This window comes from Chelmon rostratus, chromosome 22 (genome assembly GCF_017976325.1).
Source record: "Chelmon rostratus isolate fCheRos1 chromosome 22, fCheRos1.pri, whole genome shotgun sequence".
Classification (NCBI taxonomy): Eukaryota; Metazoa; Chordata; class Actinopteri; order Chaetodontiformes; family Chaetodontidae; genus Chelmon; species Chelmon rostratus.
The window spans coordinates 17061484-17083358 of NC_055679.1; the positions used below are offsets into that span (position 1 = coordinate 17061484).

Sequence of the window (21875 nt, forward strand, 5' to 3'; positions counted from 1 at the left end):
AAGAATGAATAACATTTTGCCATCTGTGCCAAAATACCATGAAGGCAAAGCTGTGAACCAAGCAGGGTAATGATGGAAGAAGGCTTTTCTGCGATGGAAAAAGTTCACTGGAACTGAACGCCTCTCTTTAATTTAGGCCTCAGACTCGAAAACCTGCAGCAGAACAGAAACTGAAACAGTGCTTTTTATTTTAGCAACAGGGCTTGTTTCTCTTCCTTGGCGAAAAGAAGCTCCATTCCACCAACTTCTTGTCTGTGCTTGACTATGGGGACGTCTTATACATGCATGCATCGTCTCAGTGCATGCTTTGCATATTTTATGTGACGGGGCTCAAGTGTTTGGACCGAGCCTGAATATGACTTTAGTGTTTTAGTCTTTCCCAGGACGCTCTCAGCAATTTTAATCTCTGTGAGGCTTTTCCAGGTAAACAAAGTTTGCTTTTTGCTTTCTAGTTAGGCGGCCTTTGTAGGAACGGTAGACATTTACATTTTAAAAGGCGCTGGAAACTTCAATTGATTGAATAAAACAAAGCGTGAACATGTGTCAAAAAAAGTTGGAGGCAATTTTAAAGAAAAAAACTGAAATAAAAGCGACTAACAACGCAGCATTAGAGCAGAGCAGATAATAACAAGGTTATGTAATAAAAGAAGAACCTGAGTTGCCAGGTTGTGAATGTCACATTTATTTGTTCTCCTCCATCAGTACACAGGACATAATGTGCAATAGTGGGAATTATGTGCAATATCGTGGACATAATGACTGAATATTTCGAATTAACCATGGATATCTGTTTTAGCGATGCTTTATATTTGCACTCGTTCCTACTTTTCACTGCACCTGTTGCACAACACTTAAAGTTATATATTATCTTATGTTGTTTGGTCTTTTGAGCTCTTTAATTCCGCAGGAACATTCCTCCAATGGAGAGTTTAGCCAGCGAGATCATCTGATGTTCACTTATTAACAACTCATTAACTTTTAAAACTGCAGACCTGAATAATTGAAATGAACCTTTATTAATGAGTTATTTACATTCATAATTAAAGATGACTTAATAACTTTTGTTGATGGGTCATTATCCCTGCATAAATCAGGGGCTTTCAAAGTCTGACTTGTTTGTTTATTATTTGATTGCATTTTGGTGATTGGCAACATTAAAAGTCTGCCGAACTGACTATTAACAGTTCCTCTTTGCAGTTTAGCCATTAATGTACAGACAACGATCGCTGGATTACTTTTATACTGAAGAACACCTAAAAACGTGATGTTTCTCAGGCAAGTTCTGCAGGTATAAGGAGCTTCTATTTTTCTTTGATTTCCCAGTGGATGAATGGACGTTTCTCTGCAATGGACTCGGAGAGGAAGTGTGATTTTTGAACTGTGCGCTGAGGGTTTGAAAGTACAGCAGCAGATGAAGCATTCTTGCAGTAGTGGCAGATAAAGGTCACATGTCTCCTAAATATTATCACAAATTACCAACACACGTGCAATCATAACCAGATAATCAGTTATAGTCCACAGCATGGACCCAAGTCAAACAAATGAGTCATTCACTGTGTCGTGACATAAATTCATGAGTCAGAGTGTGTGTTCTCGTGAAGTGTGACGCTGCATCATCAGCAAAAGTACACACAGATGAGTCCAGGGCAAGGTACACACACACACACACACACTAATACACATAGTGATGGCAGCTGACCCTTGGGCCTGTGTGGGTGTCTTCAGGTGGTTTTTTCCAGCGTACTCTGACATCTGGTTTTGCTTTTTAGGGGACGAAGGCATTACATCATCAAACTTTCCTCTCCTACCTACTTCTGGTCACTGAGGGTTAAAACAAAACGCACATATCCTGCTTCACAGAAGAATTACAGGCCGGGGAGGACATTCCTTCCGCCCCGCTCCCACTCCCACTAATTTAGCTGCTAACTAGTGACCAACACAGCTGTCGAGGCTTTTATTGTCCAGACTCATCAGCAGCTTCTCACTGCTTGCTTTTTAGGAAATAAGATAAGATAAGATAAGATAAGATCAACTCCAGTGTCACTATGATGTTGACATTGAGTGATTTTGAGTGAAATTTCGTTAAAGTTGGCGCTCACGCTCATTTCCCGCTCAAGATGAGTTATAAAAACTCAAAAGTGAAGCTACCATTTCATGTAGCGCTAATTAGCAAACCAAAGCTAAAATGCTAACCAAAAATGGTGTACATGGTAGTTTAGATTTGCTCATTGGCTAGTGATTTGCAAATTAGCAAATCAAAGCTAACACGCTAATCAACAATGGTGTACACTATAAACATGCTTAACATCACCATGTTAGCATTGGGAGCATGTTAGCATCCTGGTTAGACAGTGGTGGAATATAACTAAGCACATTTACTTAAGTATTTATATTTTATGCAACTTTATACTTCTACTCCACTACATCTCAGAGGCTAATATTGCACTAGCGTTAGCCTTTAGCTCACAGTGCTGTGCAGCCTCACCACTAGCCTGGAAGTACACTAAACTGATTGTTCATCAGACTTTTCTGACCTAGTTTGGAGGCTTTTTCTTCATCAGTGTCTCTCTGATTCGATTATGATCAGACATCAAAAGTAGAGCTAAGCTTCTCTCTGTGGATGACACAGGATTTCCGTCAGCAACGCTGATGTTTCACCCGAACTCGTGAGATAATCACTCTGCATTTCCTCCTCCTCGCCAGACTCCATTATTGCATTGTTAAAAGATTACAATCTGCACGTTCAGCGATATTCTCTGCTTGTTTCGATTTCAGTGTTATCCAGAATAACATGAGAATAGACTCTTTGTTATCGCCACGGCTCCTGCAGAGAAGTTAATTACCTCCTGATTCTTGCCCTCTAGTTCCAGTTTAAACTCCCAGTTTTCCCATTCAGGCTTCAGCTCTGCAGGTTCTGTGTTCCAGCTGGAGGGTGTCGAGTTACATTTGGCCCTAAATAACACCTCTCTGTTGGTCTGCAAAGACAAAGAGGTTTCTGTTGTGTGTGAGGAGTTACACCCGACCGGTGACCGATGCTGCAGCCCGGCCTACTGCCCTGCATCGCATTTTTTCCTCACACACACACACACACACATTCAACCACAACCACACACTCTCACCACCTAAATGACAGAGAGCATATAAAAATCCTCACTACGCGTCTTTGGTGTGGTTCTGTTTTCGTGCAGACCTCTCCCATTTCCTTAAACATGACGAGGCTTTATTCTTCTCTGTGTCCTCCTGCTGGTGGATTATTTCTTTATTTGTGCTCGAATTCAACATTCGAGATGATTCAGAGCTTTTCTGCTGTGTCGTGGAGCAGGAGGTCGCAAAGTCAAAGAGAGAAAAGTGGGATGTCAAAGGTCATATGAACCGGGTTTGAACCCACAAAATATGGGGGGGTTTTTTAATGATGGGGTCTGTATGTAATTACTCCTCCCTAAAAACTACACCCCTTTTCTCTTTTACCACTTTTTCAGCTGAAACCTAATCTGAATCTCATTTTCGTACTTCTTCTTATGCCTGATAATTGAAAAACCTGCCAGAATTGTACGAAAAAGTTGTGACAATCTGTACGTGGAGCAGCAAATGCTAAAACAACTTATATATTTCATTTAATAGAAAGTTTTTATCCTTTAGTCACGCATACAACTACTACAACACAGTTTAACAGCCGTCTCAGTTTTTGATCACACAGAATATGTCATTTATACGTTTCTGCACATGCTAATGTTAGCTTAATCGGCATTGAACAATACAAAAGAAATTGAATTGAATATTTTTGAATCGGCCACAGAAAGAAACCAGTTCTCAACAAGCAAGTAAAGATGTTTAGCTTCTAGATAAGCGAGATGTGATTTTGTGTGTTGAATAAATTCTGACTTTTAATGGAGTTGGCTTTACATTTTTCCTGAAGACGTACAGTACAGCCACAGCCGGTGTTTTAGCCATTTGGGCTGATGTTATAATTACTATCATCATCACAGCAAAACCCATAACTGTGACTTTGTGCTGGCTTTACGGTATGAAGAGGTGTAGCAACATCAGCAACACTTTGACTGAGGAGATGCCTCTTGGTAACCGTGGAGATGTGGTTACCAGGGGACGCTGGGGGAGGTAAAACATTGTAAACTGCTTTAAATTTTTGCCCATAATGGGATGGCACGTGCACAATCACCCAACAGGCATTCATAGACACGCATATACGCACACACACACACCCTTTGACAAGCATCCATATCTTGGCTTGTTCACGCCGATGGTTGTTCTGAAACACAGACATGAACCCGTTGGTGGATAAATGTGTAAATATTTGTCCTCCCTCCTTGAATACATTCACGGTATGCTGACTGTGTTTGCATGACACACACATGAGCCTGAAACAGGGCCATTTAGGGCAGCACACGGCGGCAGGAGTGTGCTGTGTGTTGTTGGAGTGAAGAGGTCATTTCACTCTGTGTGTGTGTGTGTGTGTGTGTGCGCGTGTGCGTGTGTGTGTGTGTGTGTGTGTGTGTGTGTGTGAAAGAGAGAGAATTGAAGCCACATGCTTGCCGTTCAGCCCTCCAGCCTCCTCCTGTTTCCTCCTTTCACTCCATCTTGATTTCACTCTCACTTCATCCAGCTGTCTTTTCACCCGTGCGTCTTCATTGGTCCTTGCTTTGATGTTATGTTCCAGAATAAGATTTGTCTGAACTGTAGACGTGACTGTAGCATGTCACTGTTCCATGTGTGTTTAGTTTCAAGTGTTTATCCCTCTCTCATTGGCTGAGCTCTGACGTGGATAATATTCCAGTGGACACATCTTCGTATTCTGCCCGGCAACAGAATTTGAGCAGTTGAAGTTGCATCAGAGATACTTTCATGTCACCTTGGGGACGATGAGTTTGAGTGAGGACAAGACTGGAAAAACAACTAAAATGATTCCTGAGGAGACAAATACGAATGAAACTAGTCAATGAAGATGAATTGCATGTTTGAGAATTTGGTCTGGTTAACAAATGACAGTATTAAGAGCAAAAAATTGAGAAAAAATTCTGCAGATTGATCTGAAATGAAAAGCTTCATGGCTAAAAGCTCAAACAGTAATTGGCCTGTATGAGTCATTCGTGTTAGAAAAATGATGAAACAACGGCATGCACCACACACACACACACACACACAGAGGAGATGTTGTATATAATCAACACATCACCAGCAGCACTTTGCTTTGGCTGCCTTTTGTTTATGTTAGTCATAACACCTGGACGGTGAGGAAGAAGGTGCACACGCTCACCTTGTTGAGAGATGGTAGCAAAAGATAGAGAGCAGCACAGAAGAATGCAGGAATGTAGTGAAGAAGGAGGAAAGACGCTGGGGGGATGAAAGGGGAGATTAAGGGTAGGGGGCTGCAGGAAGGCTTGTCTTTAACTCCTGTTTTGAGAATCACAGACACACAGAAAGAGCAACAGTGATCGGAGGGGTGAGATTTTCGGTCCGGTTTGTCTTCAGTGAAAGACAAAGATTTGAATTGTTTTCTGCAGAGAACAGCTGAGGGAAACCTTCAAGGAAAGGTGGCAATAAAAAATTCAGCAGCCTCTAATTACAGGCCGCCTCTAACGACGTGGTTTCATATAATCGTCTGTCTCCTCCTGCATGTGGCCTCCTCTCTGACGGCTTCAAATTGATATTTTATGCTTGTCTTAAATACCCCCACCTCATATCTTCATCGTGTTTCCTCCTTTGTGCAGCACTTCTCCGAGCTCCTGGACGACCTCTCCCAGGATGCTTTGCTGGGCCAGCTGCTCAGCGACCCCTTCCTGTCCGGAGTGAGAGGCGGCGTGGAAGCCATGGAGGGGGAGGACGGAGGCGACCTGTCCCCGTCCTCCCCTCTTCCCCCGCACATCACGGCCGAGCACAGCTACTCGCTCTGCGGCGACAGCCGACCACAGTCGCCCCTGTCGCACCTGGCCGGAGAGCAAGGCAGCGAAGCAGGTGAGACGCACATAAAGCAGCTGACCCTCAGAGAAAAGTCAGAAGAAGTTACATGAAATGTGTTTCCATCGACGCATTTTTCTGCACATTTTGAAGCTTTGCATTCGAAAAGGTTGTTGAAAATGGCAAAATTTGACAAAACCTCTCAAATTATGTAAAAACGTATTCATGCACGTGTGAGGTGATTTGAAAAAAAAGGGAGCTGGAAACACCTTTTTTGAATAAGTTATGTAACATTTAACATGGCTGAGCAGCTGTTTCCACTCTGAGAGAAGAAGACGACGACGAAGAAGAAAAAGAAGAAGAATGCATGAAACAAACAGAAATGTCACACAAACATTGTGCTGTTGACATTGTTTTTGTCACTGTTTGAAGTTCAACTGGTGCCCTTTTAATCACATCCTCTTCTTGCACCCTCTTCTTCTGCAGTGCTATAATGGTTTTCCAGCTGGAGAATTGGCGCCATCTACTGTTAATCTCCATAAACCACCTCCTTGTAATTTCATCACAGTAGCAGATGGAAATGAGCATTTATTTGCATTTTGTTTTTACCAGTTTTCTCCAAATTCAGTTACGTGTGGTTCATACTCTGTGCAATGACTATAAAGCTGAGTCTCATCTGATTATTAGAGTGTGGTACCCAAGAGTTTAAAATTGATCGAAAGTGTCAAAGTCCTTGCAAGGCTTTAAGTGTTAATGGCATGCAGATGCTGTTCAGATGTTTGCAAACGGAGTCAGTTTAAAGTCAGTGACAGGAGTCCATGTCGCCTCTTCTGCAGCAGAGTCCGACAGGGATTCATCCGAGTGGCCCATGGAGCAGGACGAGGCCATTGACAGCCTCCTGTGTGAGACTCCTTCCCTGCTGCCCACCCTCTCCCTCTCTCTGGCCTCAGGGCCCCAAGCACCAGAGGGCCCCGCGGTGGCCCCCGCTGACCCCGCCAGCCCAGCTCAGACCACAACCAACAGCCACACCCAGGGCAAAGGCATCAAGGTGAGAGCTCAGGGACGAATGATGATGAAAACAGATGATTTTTGGTGATTTCTTGCTGTTTTCTGCTCTGTCTTCTGTCTCTTTTAATCTTTCCTATCACTCTCTCTCCATTTACAGATAAAAGAGGAGAACATCATCCCCCAGATTAAACTGGAGCCTCATGAAGTGGACCAGTTTCTCAATCTGTCACCAAAAGGTCTGAATCTTAACGGTTCTCTCTCTTCCTCTGACGCTACACTGACCCCTGCAGGCCATTTGTTAAAACACCTCATAATGCCTTCATGCTGCAAAATGGCACAAGTTGGTAATATAACTGATGCAGAAGTAGATTTTTAATACTGTAATGTGTAAATATGTATTAAATAGTTCCTTATGTCTGAAGGAATTGTAGTTTCTCGCACTCATTTTCTCTCTGGATTAGACTAAGCAGCAGAGTTAATCTGTTAACCATCATGTTTCAGGTCTGGAGTCTCTGCAGATGCCTCCCACTCCTCCCAGCTCCCACGGCAGCGACTCAGAGGGCAGCCAGAGCCCCGTCCACGCTCCGCCCGGCCTGTCCTGCCCCACCTCCCCCACCAGCCCTCCTCCATCCCAGGCCAGCCTGAAGGTGTCGCCCCGCGCCGCTTCCTGCCTCTCCAACTCCCCTCTGCTCACCGCCCCTCACGTAAGTAATGAGCCCCTTTAACAACCAGCTCCAACTCACATTTCATGGGTCATAATGGCTGAATTTCTCTCTCTCTGTGTGTGTAGAAGCTGCAGGGATCGGGCCCATTGATGCTGACCGAAGAGGAGCGGCGTACGCTGGTCGCCGAAGGCTACCCAGTTCCCACCAAGCTGCCGCTCACCAAAGCCGAGGAGAAGGCGCTGAAGAAGATCCGCAGGAAGATCAAAAATAAGGTACAGCTGACTGATGATGTGTCAGGACAGTTTATAGACGTCCACAAGATTTATTAAACATCACAGTCAGAATTCAGAATCACTAAATTTGAGATTTGTGGTTCTCACAGTAAAGCAAGGGTATGAAAAAACTGTACCTGCATCTTAAAAGTAAAGAGTAACTAAAACAGACAAATGTAATGGAGTACAATATTTACTTCTGAGATGTGGTGGGGCTGAAGGATAAAGTTGCATGACAATGTAAATACTCAAGCAATTACCTCAAATGGCTCATTATGTGCAGTACTTGAGTAGAAGTACTTAGTTACATTCCACCACTGCATTTTTTTGAATCGCTGTTTGACAGAAGTTTTTGCTCTGATTAAAACTGCATAGTGTCTGTACTGATGATAAAGTACAAAAAAATCTTTATAAAATTGACAAATTAATTGAGAGATTGAGAGTGTTAACTAATATAAATGTAGATAATTCTGATAATTCAGATGAAATGCTAATAAGAGACAAGTTAGACATTATTTTTGCTGCAAGTAATGACAGAAAATTCCATAAATGTTCCTCTTCTGTGTTTTATTAGCCAACAGAGTAAAGATGGAAAGGTTTTAATGGATTTAATGGATTCCTTCGTTTTCTCTCTCGCCTTCTTAGATTTCAGCTCAGGAAAGTCGCAGGAAGAAGAAAGAGTACATGGACACTCTGGAGAAGAAGTAAGTCTTCCTCCTCTTCTTCATTCTTTCGTCACAGCAGAGAAGCTGGGTTCAAACATGTAGAGCTCATATAGATGAATATAGATGTTATTTTCTGCTCATTTTGTTTATTATTACATCACATTTGGATTTACTGCAACAACAATTTTCTGTTTTAAAATATTTCAATGATTTCCTGTTTATTAAGCTTTTTTTTTCCTGAGCCTTGAAGATATTTCCATGTTTGAAGAAAGAATTATGAGTGTTTTGCAGAATAAAGGCAGCAGATTATAAACATGGCAAAGAGAGGCTTTGTAGGGAAAATCTGTCAGCTGCAGTCAGAATGCATTAGACATCATTTCGATGCATGAAAAGTGATCCACGCTGTGTGAGAGCTGCCATGTCCAGTCACTGACCCTGCAGTACTCCTGTCTGACCACAGGGTGGAGAACAGCTCCAACGAAAACAACGAGCTGCGCAGGAAAGTGGAAACTCTGGAGTGTACAAACAAGTAAGACACAGCACAGCCAATGTCACATATTCTACACACTCTCTTCACATGTGATTGACTTGATATGCATCCATCAGTGCATATAATTGGGTATTTCAGGATAAAACTAGGTCAGATTACCTTGTTTACTTGCAGTAAGCCGGCAATAAAAGCTTGCACAGTGCTTTTCGGAAAATAGAGGAACTGTTTAAAGATTAGTTTCTGTCAGTTGGTGACAGCGAGTCAAACATGGTGACAATGAAAACACCAGGAAATTAAAGACGGGATGATTCAGGCCTGAAAACGTCCCTCTCTGGATGTGACACATCCTCTCACTTTCAACGCCTGCCTTGATTCCCCCCCACCCCCCTCTTTTTTTTTTAATTTTTACAGTCCTTCAAAGGCTTTTGTTTTATTGACACACGGTGTATCTGAGAGAAACAGGGAGGACGCGTCAGGACACACGGGCTGAATTTTATTATGTGCAAATAACGCTGAATCAAAAGCTCCATGCAGATCTGTTCAGATGCAGTTTTGCACCCATGCATAATCATGAGGCCATTTTAATGTAAAATGCTCAAGCTGCTTCAGCGAGACTGCGTTGTTTGCTCTCGTTATGCATGGATGAACTGTGTGTGTGTGTGTGTGTGTGTGAGATGCACCCGATGAGTGCAGAGTGTATAACTGACTGGAACACAGCTGTTTTGGACCTTGTTTTCCACTCAGTGGTTAAAGTGGGCTGTATCATCACTGCCTGAAAGTTAAATGAACCAGTTGCATTTGTGTGTGTGTGTGTGTGTGTGTGTGTGTGTGTGTGTGTGTGTGTGTGTGTTGACACTGGTGCACCTGAATAGTGTGTGCATGCGTCACTGGGAGACTGTAGCTGCCTTTTAATTGCAGAAACAGCAGAACAAAACTTTTCTGTTTTCTGACTCATGCTGAACGACATTAACACCAAAACATTTGTTCTTGCTTAGATAGAAATAAGATCAGTTGAATGAAGTTAAAAACACAGTGTTTTATTATTATATTGTCAGATTATTTTTACAGCTCAATTAACATTTAAGCAGCATTGTTATACTCTGGATAGTTTAATCTATGATAACACACAATACTTAATGAGTTTTGTGCTTTAAATTTAAATCCACAAATGACTCCAGTGAAGTATAACTACCTCTAACTGTGCGTGAGTGCAGTACATGAGTAAACAGGTTGAAATACTATAATAATAATGATTATAATAATGGCAGGATTTTTAGTTGTGTTGCTTTGCAGTGGAAGAAACAGTGAAGTGTAACACAGGATATCACAAGAAGTCTAAAAATAAGGTGAAACAATCAAATCGTACAAAGCAAATAAAAGATCATCTGTCTGTTGTTGTGGTTTGTAAATATGTTGAAATACTTTCTTTACATTTCCCGGCTGCATCGGGATGCAAAGAAATAGATGCATTTGTTCACAAATAAGGTCAAACTTAGAAGGAACAAATTTAATAGTTTCCATCATCATTTTATTTCATTCCCTGCTCATATGCATCTGTACAGTTCACCAGCTGTGTGTGTGTGTATGTGTGTGTACGTGTGTCTAACCTGTCAATGTTATGTTGTGTGTGTCTAACCTGTGTGTGTGTGTGTGTGTTTCTCTGCAGGTCTCTGTTACAGCAGCTGCAGTCTCTGCAGGCGCTGGTAGCAGGAAAAGTCCCAAAGTCCTGCAGGGTGGCTGGCACCCAGACATCATCATGCCTAATGGTAACATACTGTGTGTGTGTGTGTGTGTGTGTGTGTGTGTGTGTGTGTGTGTGTGTGTGTGTGTGTGTGTGTGTTTGTGTGTGTGTGTGCGCGCTAACAAGTGACTGTGGTGATGAAACATTGATTAAAATATTGAATTGGAAATATGTGCCTCCATCATTCATCAGCAGCTTAGCATTGATTCATGATTTATTTACCTCCCTCTCTCCGTCTCTGCAGGTGGTCGTCTTGTGTTTCGCTCTGTTTTTGGGGAGCTTCTACCCCGGCAGTCTGACTCCGTGCTCCACCATCACTGAAACTGGCCTCGCCTCCAAACAGCTGGCTGCCAAAGAGTCCTACACAGCCACAGGTAATCACACATACATGCTATATAAACGTTATACACATGCTGCAGCTCAAGCAGTCATACAGACATCATACATGAGCATACAGGAGCTAAAGAGCCAAATATTTCCCTCAGGAGTTGGTGGAGACCAAAAACGGAGCTAAAAGGACATAAGATTGCATTCATCAGGTGGCCAGAAACAAAACAAATAAATGCTACTGTTGATCTGTGTCTAATGCGATATCACTGACTGTTCAGTTGTGTTTAAAGCTTGTTGTTGCTAAAGTAATCAGTTAACGTAGTTAGAAGTAGCGTCTCTTTCGCGCAGGATGAGATTAATTAAAGGTGAACTGTCGTCTTAAGTAAACGTCATTAACCAAAGCACTTAATGCGAAAGGCTTATGATGCTATTACACCAAAGTCAGTGCCTGTATGTGGGTAAGTCTTCAAAAGTAATCAATTCGTTCCTTTCCCACCACCAGTAGTTTTTGCCTTGCTGTGTTATTTTTCTGGTGTGTCACGTTCGACATCACGAATGCGCCAGAAAACAAGAAACAGTAGAAGGCAGAATGGATGCGACACCATGTTACAGTGATCAACAACAAGTCGACAGTTATGTGTGATATCAGGCAATATTTACGCGCCGCCTTCCAGAAATTCGCCTCACATCATCATCGTGCTGGAAAAGGGGAGAAAAGTAGCGTCTCGACCCGGGAGTCATGTTTCCATCACTGCCAGTCGGAGCTGGAGTCAATAAACACTCATGCAGTCATTTGACCCAGGAATGAATGCTGAGTGTACCTTTTCTAACTGAAGACAAAAGCCAGATGTTAGTGGGTGTTAATGGGGTCTTGTCTGGTGTGAAAGATGCTTTATTTTGCTTACAGCATTGATTGAAGTGATCAAGATTATCTTGATATTTTGCATGATACTGAACCACAAATGCACAAATATATCTACATACGTAAATATATTCATGTATGTGTGGAGCTACAGTAAAAAAAATGCGTCATGAGATCGGCTGCTGAAGAGTTGGGCGTTATTCGAAGTCAACACAGCCAGTGAAAGTCACTTTTCTGCTGTTTTCAGCTAAATTGACCTTTGCTGCTGTTTCCATCGTAATGAATCATTAGTTCCTGCCTATAAAACCGTGGAAGTCCATTATAACGTTGGCAATAATCAGATTCCACCTACAGCGCTGCAATAACAGCTACAGAGACTGATTAGAAGAGTTGACCTTTCACAACATCCTCTCTGCTACCTCCTCCACACACATTCACTATTGTAACGGGGACCAGATATAATTTTCTTAACAATCAAATTCAGTTTCCTGTCCCATCCTGCCCACACACACACACACACACACAAACACACATGTGGTGCTTCATTGTGATGAAGTGTGTGTGGGATGGTGTGTAGCTGTGTGTGTGAGCGTGGTGTTCCCATGCATGACTGGTGCCACTGGGCGTGCTCCGTCTGAACAGGTTTAAAAACTTTATCGTCCTATTTAAGATGCACACTTACAGTTCCTCCTGAAACAGTAATGTGTTAAGATACAAAATAATTAAAGATGATTTGAATGAAAATCTTTTCAATTTCTTTTTCGACTCTCTTTTAGTCAAGTCGAGGAATCTGTTATCAGTCTTCGAAGACGAGCAGCCACACTTCCTCGGCCTGGGCGGAGAGTATCCCGATCAGTTGGAGGACACGCCAGCCGTCGTCATGGCAGCGTGGCGTCGCTCAGAGCAACAGAAGCTGGGGTTGGAACCCAGCAGGGTGGAGACACACCCACCTTTCAGGAATAAAAGCAATGACACGCAGACGTCAAAAAACCTGCTGCTGGACATGCACAGGTAAACACACACAGCGAGAAATACGACAACAGAAGAAGAACTGCTAGCATGAGCAGTGTTAGCAACACTAGCTCGATCTGCAACTGAACAAAGCAGATATTTTATCTTCAGGTTTAACTTCAGATATATTTGTGTATTTATTTAGCCTAAATCCAGAACACTGGCTCTCTGTAATTAGGGCCTTAATCTGAGATTCATTCATAGCACAAGTAAAAATCACAGATAGCTATAACGTTATTTAAAGCAGCTAATGCACTGTCATGTAGCGGAGAACAATGATTATATATAATTAATAAAGTGAATGCATCATTTATAGCCTACATCTGAATACATATTAAACACCACTAAATGTTTTGCCAGAGATTAAGGATTTACTATTACTGACCACTGTTAATTATTTAATGACATGTGTGTTTAAACACAGGACAGGTTTAAATGGGAAAAGGGATCCTATTGAATTCAAGCTACGTGCATCTCGTCCCAAGTTGCATATGTCTTAATATGTCTTAATTTGAAATTTATTTGTTTATTTGAGGGCTGAAAAGTAAAAAAGATTTCGGCCTGGTTCCATATTTAAACCATGTTTCTCGTTATCTGAACCCACCTCTGGTCTCTGTGTCTCAGGTCTCTGGAGCAGAGGGCGAATGAGAGCAGTAGTAAAGTGATAGAGCTGGAGCGAACGGTCAACGAGACCTCCTGAGGCTCACGTCAACAACCCCCACCCTGCCCCACCTCACCTCACCTCACCTCACCTAAACCCTACGATGACCTTTGACCTTCCTCCATCTGGAGCAGGGTTCAGTGTCCTGGAGCAAACCTCATACAGTAGTTCCCACTGCTGATTGCAAGGTCATTCTTTCTGCCATCTTTGCTTCATCAGATACACTGTAATAATAATAATAATAATAATAACAATAATAATATTAATAAAATGAAATACATAAAGGGGCACTGGTTGCCTTAATTTCTGAAGTAAAGTTGCACTGAATCATTTTTACATGAGTCAACTTACCAGTTGTTTCTGTTGTCTGAACTGACTCGGCTTGAAACACTGTTAAAAAATCACATTGAGATAAATTCAAACAGAATACGTGGCATTTATTCCAGTGGAACGTATATTAAAATATGACATGTGAGGCTTTTTACAGGACACTGATGGAGAACCTTTGTATTTATAGAAACTTTTTTTTGTTTTAAAAAAAATATTGCCCTTTTTAGTTGTATTTCTTTTAATATTAAATGTTTTTATTTCATTCCAGTGATGCATACATCCCATTTTGATACTTGTTTGTGTTCATATTGTTTTTTTTTTATTGTACTCTTTTATATATTGTTCATTTTTTTCTTCATCTGACTAACGTTTCAAACATCGAGGTTCCTGCGCTCATTTGGAAAATCTGAGAAGCTTCAAAATCTCTTTTTGTCAAAAAGTTCATAGATTGGCTGGAAATGAATTGAAAAATGTAATTTTGATGCATGTAATGCAGAGCAGCTCATTTCCTGTAGCTGAAGACTGAATGTCACATGTACAAAGACACCTAAAAACATTAGTTTTTTTTGTTTACAGGAATTTTAACATAAATATGATTTTCATTTTTCCAAAAGCAAGACTTTTCTTCCACAGATGTTCACATATTGTCATGTGGATCAATATTTGACTTGGTTGCTCTTGTTGTGTTCAGTCAAACATCAAACTACACCTCAAAATAACTATTATGTCCTGTAACGTTGTCTTTCCTTTAATGAATAGTTTGACATTAAAGGAAATACACTTATTTGCTTTTTTCGGAGAGTTAGATGAGATGATCGCTACCAGTTTCACATCTGTACGAAGCTGCAGCTACAGGAGAAACAGCTGGCTCTGTCCAAAGGTAGAAAAACACCTACGAGCATCTCTAACACTCAACAATTAACTAATCAGATTTAACATATTCATTAATCATCTTAAGAGGTGCTGGTAGGCAGATTTTGCTACCTTAGACAGAGCCAGGCTAGCTTGTTTCCCCTGTTTCCAGTCTTTGTGCTAAGCTAAGCTAACCGCCTAGCTCATACAGACATTGTTACAGAGAGTGGTGTTGAATAAGTGTATTTCCCCAAAAGTCAAACGCTGTCTGTTTAAACTGTGTGACGGAACCACAGAATCAACTTGCTGCACTAACTTTTACTTTGGCCTTAAATCCTGCGTCGCTTTTGCCTGAAACGCTCTCACCGTCACCTCCAACAGTCGTCGTGTGATCTCTCAGCATTTGCCAAAAAACTTTCTTCCCAGAAATGAAAAAAAAAAAGAATCTATTTTTGTAAATATAAGTTGTTAATAAATAAGGAAAGTTAAATCTGTCTGGGATCTGCAGTTTATAAACCAATTCATGATTCATTCTGAGGCTATTTTGGATTCTGTGTTGCTGATAAATTATGAACGTACGATGCCTTCACTTCACGTTTGTCCTGACTTCCTGTTGGGTTTTACTACAGACCGTGGCTTTAAAAGTCTTACTTGTCTATTTCAAGTGTGTTACAGATGGGTTTTTACATTTCTGAGCTTTACTGAAACGTGTGTGTTACAGATCTCTTAAACCAGGTGGGATGTCAGTTCACTTCCTGTACATCCATGCTGTAAATAGAAACACCCCATTTGTTCAAAACTTACTCTCGCGCTGTCCAAGTTGAAGTTAATTAATCCCAGAAATACAACAAATTGTATTGGATGAATCAATCTGGCAACAGAAATCGATCTCAGTCCTGTTCAGAGATGAGAAAACAAGTTTTGTGTGTCTGTGTCTCACATTTTGAGCTTTGTACATCAGTGGCTAGATCATCAAAGATTTATTGTTAAATCTGTGTGTACTGTAGTTAGGAGGTAGCCAGAACTACAGTCCTCACTGCCGAGTCGACCACGGTTCTACAGGATGTTTTCATGTTTTTAAACTTTTATGAACAAGTTCTCTTGTAGTTGAGACTGAAACTAGCAGCCAGTGGAGAGTGTTCCTCCCAATCAGACCTCACCTCCATGTTGCTCCTGTTTAAATCCACCCTGACTTAGGCTTTCTGTCTTCTCTCTTTAAAATGAATAAAGTATTTTCCTTAGTAAAAGCATCATATCTGACATTGTGTGTTTTCTGTTTGTGGTAAATTGTTGACTTTAGAAAAGAAAGAAAAAAACATACAGTATTTTTTAAGATTCAAGAGTCTTTATTGTCATTGAGCATGACATGTCAATGAAATTTTCATTGCAACCCCCAAGTTAGAAACAGATAATAGGAAAGATAAGAAAGATTAAAAAGAATAAAATTAAAATAACTACAATAAAATAAACCAACATGCAATAAAAATATTTGTAAAAGCAATTAAAAATATACCAGAATGAAAATATACTAAGGCAATAAAATATACTAAACAATAAACAATAAAATATGGAAGTGTTATAAGGATTTGATGGCACATTCTATGAGACAAATGGACTTGCTATGGTACAAGTAATATAACTGAACTGTAGAATGACATTAAAAACATGGCAAAGATTTTTCAGGATGAATTCTAATCACGTTGGTGGCTCTCTAGCGCCACCTTCAGGTCAAAGTTTTAACTCGTCCAATACTTTGATTTATGACCAAGTACCTGCAAAACTGATCAGCCTCAGCTGCACTAGAATGCTAACATAAGCTAAGCTAAGATGGTGAAGGTGGTAAACATTATACCTGCTACATATCAACACTTAACATTGTTACTGTGAGCATGTTAGCATTCAAAGGAGACAGTGTGACAGTAAGAAGTATAAAAAAAGCAAGATATGATACGTAATTAACAACATGATAAGTAAAACAAGGTAGTGGTTGTTGGCAACGTACACATTAATATAAAGAACATACATGTACATACAAACAGGTGCATTCCCTCAAATAGATGCTTAGATTTACATGAAAAGCAACAATGAGAAACAACCAAACATGCAAGAAGAGAAAAAACTGAACATGACCAAAATGTAATATTTAATGGATGATAAATTGTTGTTTGTAGCTTCAGAGCATTTCTTGTGCAACTTTAAATTAAGTTAAGGCCAAACTCTATTAGGAGAGAAAGGAGTCTCGTGGTCAACACACTGGCCAGGAGCTTCTATATCCTCCATCATGACAACGATCCAAAAATAGAACAGCAGCAGCGCCTCATAATAAGTGCTGCGGATTGCTCTGACAGTCCCAAGACAATACCCAGTCCCACAGCTTCATAAGAGTCCAGGCTCATAGTAACGCAGCAACAATGAATTCCATTACAGCTCCTGTTACACAGCAGCGTGTTCGTCATCCGAAGAGAGCAGGCGGCCTCTCCCCAGCGTGTGATGAAACGCTGGAAACACAGAGTCAGTAACGAGATCAAGGAGCTGCGATCTGATTTCACGCTTTGATTCAGGATTGCAGGGGTTTTCGGGCACGACTTGTTACTTATGAATGAAAATGAAAAATCCTTTGATCAGGAAGTTTCTCCATAACTTTTCTGTCCTGATGTGACTGTTTTAAGACTTTTTCTAAAATCAGGATTCTTTTCTTAACCCTACTCCCCCATGGAAGCACACACCTGCCATGCCCACAATTTATGCACAGTGAAAATAAAAATGCTCATTATAGGACACAATTATGAGATACTGAGTCAAAATTATGAGACATTAAGACATAAATTTGACAGAAAAGCAAAATTATAAGATACTACATCAAATTTTTTAAATAATAAATCAAAAATATGAACTACTAAGTTAGAAAAATGTCAGAAAAAGCAAAATTCTGAGACACTGCATCAAAATTATGATAAACAAAGTCAAAATTATGAAATACTGAGTCAAAATTGTTTCTATAATCTGCAACATCGCACAGTATCGAGCTACTTATAATGTAATCTATTATAATGGATCAATCAAAGAGACTTGTTTTCTGTGTAATGGGTACTTTTACTTTTAATACTTTAAGTACATTTAGCTGATGAACTTTTACTTGTAGGATATTAAATGCAGCACTTCTACTTGTAATGGAGTATTTTTACGTTGGAGTATTGATAGTTTCACTTTAGTAAATGATCTGAGCACTTATTCTATACATCATTCATGATTTTTTGCGGGTTAATAACCGCAGAGGTTGCGGACACGCGCTCCCCTGCAGAAATGAACGCACAGAGGTCAGAGGGTTAATCTCAGGTCAGCGGTGACTCCGTGGACCTGATGGCTCAGCGCAGTGAAGCGACACGTGGAGCCTGATGTTTGACAGGCAGAGCCGCTGCCAACGACAGGGAAGAATTACTTAACATAATGAAAGTCAAAGTGAGAATATTATCATCATGACAGATCTGACACGCACAGTCCGTGAGCACAGCATATGGAGTGTGTGTGTGTGTGTGTGTGTGTGTGCGTCGCTAGTGTTTGAGAGTGACATTCTGAGAGGGTGCGTGTGTTCGTGCGTGCAGCTCACCCTCTGCCCTACTTTCTGACTGATGATACTGCAGAAAGGAGGAGAGGGAATATCCCACAATGCCACGCTGCTCGTCCCATGGGCCAGATGGATGGATGGATGGACGGACAGACGCAGGCAGATGATAGATGGATGGGTAGATGGATGGATGGATGGGTGGATGCTGCAGTTACTTGCAATCCGCACACACTGACCGTGTTTATTGTCGCCGCCCTCACAGCAGCTCGCGCTTTCGTAGTTTTTAAAACCTGTGTCACGTCAGAAACAATCAAATACCCTACTTCCGGTCATATGTTTGATAATAAAAGCCTTTTGAGGTAAGGGGGTGATAGATTTTTTTTTTTTGGTTTGACACTACCTGGCACCATAGATAGGGTGGAGAGCACTTAATTGCAAGGTCAAAGGTTCAATCTGTCGGTCAATAAAAACATGAAAACTACAGTGCTCCCATCTACACTGCATTTGTAAACGAGAGTCTGCTGTCTTGACATTATGGAAAATCATTCAAGATTGATTTTAGACTGCAGCACTTATTTGTGGGATAGAATTGTGGCGTAAAAGATTTTGAGCTTGCAAAACTATGCCTAGAAATAAATCCAAAGTCTGTCATTATAAATAATTCTTTGTAAACCTGTGAAAAACCATGATAAATTTGCCAAATGTCGAATTTGCCAAAAGGATTAGTGCACTAATTATATCAGTGGTGAGGTTACACCATGACTCTGAGAAATAAGAAGTGCCTTCTCATTCATCATATTAATAAAGTGATGAGCTAAACAGTTACAGAGTAAAGTGCAAATGGATGGAAGAGTGTAGGATATGAGATCGATTAATGCTTCCATTTCCCTGCCTACTGCGAAGTGGAGTCTTACTGGAACAGGAACCATTGCTAGCAACAATAGGAATAAGTTGATTGTTTGGTGTGTTTTTACATGATTTTGTCCTGCTAATTCTTAAATACCCTTCTACACATTTGTTATTAAATGGGGGAATTGTTTTTAAAATGTTTCGCTCTTATTTTGAAAGTTGAAATGCCCCACATCCTAGATGACGTTGGTAGCTTGACGTAGCTCGCTTCCAGTTGGTCAGGGGCTCGTGAGTGCAGTTCGATCTGTTGTCCAGGCGGCTGCGCGTGCGGTTGTACCTGGCTGCGGTATATAAAGGCGGTCAGCGGTCAAAAACCACAACGGACAAACCGCTGAGAGCGTCAACGTCCTGTCAGTTAGTCCCCAAAACCTTTCAATCCTCCCCCCAACTTACCGGCATCTGTGACCCCTCACAAGCCGGCCGAGAGGGGGGTCCAGCGCGGGGCGAGACAGCAAGGACCGACCAGCATGGACCCCCAAGCGAAAGATCGAACCAGCCCGGCGACGGGGGGCTTCAGCGGGCGCCTGGCCTCTCTGGGAGCCGACGGGGGTGACTCGGAGTCCGGAGCCGGGTCGGAGGAGGCTGCCGTGGGCTGCTGCAGCGATACGTTCAGCAGCCTGCCCGACATGGAGCAAGAGACGCTTGAGGAGAAATTGAGAGGACTGGCGTTCAGAAAGCAGACCTCGTATCGGTGAGTGGGGAGCTGGGGGGTGGATGCTGGGACAGGATACTGGTCAGAGGAGGACATGTTGCTGTTTTTATCCGCCTTTTTGTGCGTGTATTTCACTGACAGACCCGCTTCATACTCGGGCGCTGCTATAAATTTCGTTTAGCTAGTCCTCATGTGTGTTTTACATGTCATAAGCTAATGCTATCGTAAGAACGACATGTAAGCTAGCTAAAGCTTCTAAACACAAACACAGCACAGGACACAAAGAGAGAGAGGGGGGATTATACTAGAGGCTGTTTTGCTAATTTGAAAGCCAAATTCTCACACGCACCGGACGAGCCGTGGCTTGTTGAGGCTAGCCACGTTATGGTCCCCATCATGCTGTTAACAGCCTCAACATGGCATTAATACATTCATTTTAGCCCATGTCAGTGCTGGAGCAGTGTGTGTGAGTGTGTGGTGTTGTAGCCCTGTTGTGTTGGGGCATGTGAAGGGGGTTAGGGGGAGAAACAGTATTGATTTTTGGGCAGTGTGTGTGTGTGTGTGTGTGTGTGTGTGAGTGTGTGAGAATGCCAGCAGCAGCCTGACACCCTGGTGCGACTGGCAGCTGCTGTTGATAGTGAAAACTGGCCAGAGACCAAACACACACACACACACTCACAGCAGTTTTGGTTGACCGATGTCACTGTCAGGAATGTGTGGCATCTATCTATCTGTCTGTATTAGGGTCCGTCAATTTGCTCTTTATTTGTGCTCTTAGTGTGTCAACCTTTCCTGAAAGTGTTTTGCATTTGGAGGTCAAATCAATCGTTTGACTTGTTTGCATCTGATTGGCTTGTTTTGCGTATGATTTTGGCCGCTGTGGCAAAACAGGGCAACAGTTTATGAATCCAGAATTGCCAAAATCCAGCGATCAAGGCGGCGAATTAATGTTTGTTGCTGAATGGTGGCTTTATTCAAGAAATTAATTTCAATTAAAAGTGAAAGAAGGTTCATATTAGCTTTTTATTTCACCAGTGATTAATGTCCCAATCAGATTATATGTGCATCAAATAAACACATTAAAACACAATAAACTGGCCATTTGGGAAGGAAATTCCTCTTATCTGAAAATGGGATGGTGTAGTATAATCCTATTACAACCCATCTGACAGATGATAATTTGTCCTGTTGATTATTTTCCAGTTTTTAAACACCCACTTGGGTTACATTCACTGCAAGGCGCTACGCAGGGAAGACTCACCGCTCTTTCACTTTTATTGTATCATCATTCCTCCGTCTCTCTTCCTCTGGGTGTTTTCCCCGGGGAAACCATTTCTGGTTAAGTGAGGTTTCCAGGACATTGTTCATCACGGGGAGTGCCACAGCTGGTTCGCCCTCTCCAATTTTATAACCGCAGGAGTAGTTAGTTCAGATAAATCTGTTGCCTCGGCCAAAAAAAACACCACCAAATTCGCAGTAGACTGGTGGAGGGGTAGAATTGGTACATTGCATGTGTCAAAGCTCATATCTAATATATATATACACTTGAGTACATGGGATGTTTAGAATATTCGAATCTAGTTAAACATGATCGTTTGCAAAAGATAAAATATCCATATTTGACAAGTGCGTTTGTTTAGCTTTGGTTTAGGTTCAACGACACCTAAAGCAACTGTTATGCATCATATGATGTTGCCTTTCCTTAAAGGAAGTGTTCAGCATTTTGAGAAATACACTTATTCGCAATCTCAAAACGGAATGATGAATATGAAGCTACGTCCAGCTGCCAGTTAGCTTAGCTTAGCACAAAGACTGGAAACACAGGGGAAAAGCTAGCCTCAGCCAACCAACACATCTGAAACCTAGTTGACACGTTTTCCTGTGTTTGTTTAATGAAAAACTGAATTGTAAAAACAACAAATGGCGGTTTTACCGGGAGTTAAGTGCTC

General features: G+C 41.5%; 2 protein-coding genes across 6 annotated transcripts in view; both read left to right on the top strand.

The window, feature by feature from the left end:
- creb3l2 (cAMP responsive element binding protein 3-like 2) overlaps nt 1-16044 on the top strand; it is a 29110-nt gene extending 13066 nt beyond the window's left edge. Inside the window, exons 2-12 of one of the 2 annotated variants that reach the window (XM_041963838.1) lie at nt 5727-5970; nt 6750-6961; nt 7079-7157; nt 7423-7625; nt 7712-7858; nt 8504-8562; nt 8984-9052; nt 10680-10779; nt 10999-11128; nt 12723-12957; nt 13582-16044. In XM_041963838.1, the coding sequence (XP_041819772.1) occupies nt 5727-5970; nt 6750-6961; nt 7079-7157; nt 7423-7625; nt 7712-7858; nt 8504-8562; nt 8984-9052; nt 10680-10779; nt 10999-11128; nt 12723-12957; nt 13582-13657 (1554 nt within the window). In that variant the 3' untranslated portion in view covers nt 13658-16044. The remainder of the gene's footprint in view (nt 1-5726; nt 5971-6749; nt 6962-7078; nt 7158-7422; nt 7626-7711; nt 7859-8503; nt 8563-8983; nt 9053-10679; nt 10780-10998; nt 11129-12722; nt 12958-13581) is intronic. The other variant, XM_041963839.1, reaches the window with a different exon arrangement.
- A 3488-nt stretch (nt 16045-19532) lies between these two features.
- The window catches only part of dgki (diacylglycerol kinase, iota), a 73252-nt gene continuing 70909 nt past the window's right edge, over nt 19533-21875 (top strand). For all 4 annotated transcript variants that reach the window (XM_041964340.1, XM_041964343.1, XM_041964341.1 and 1 more), the window contains exon 1: nt 19533-19965. In XM_041964340.1, the coding sequence (XP_041820274.1) occupies nt 19742-19965 (224 nt within the window). In that variant the 5' untranslated portion in view covers nt 19533-19741. The remainder of the gene's footprint in view (nt 19966-21875) is intronic.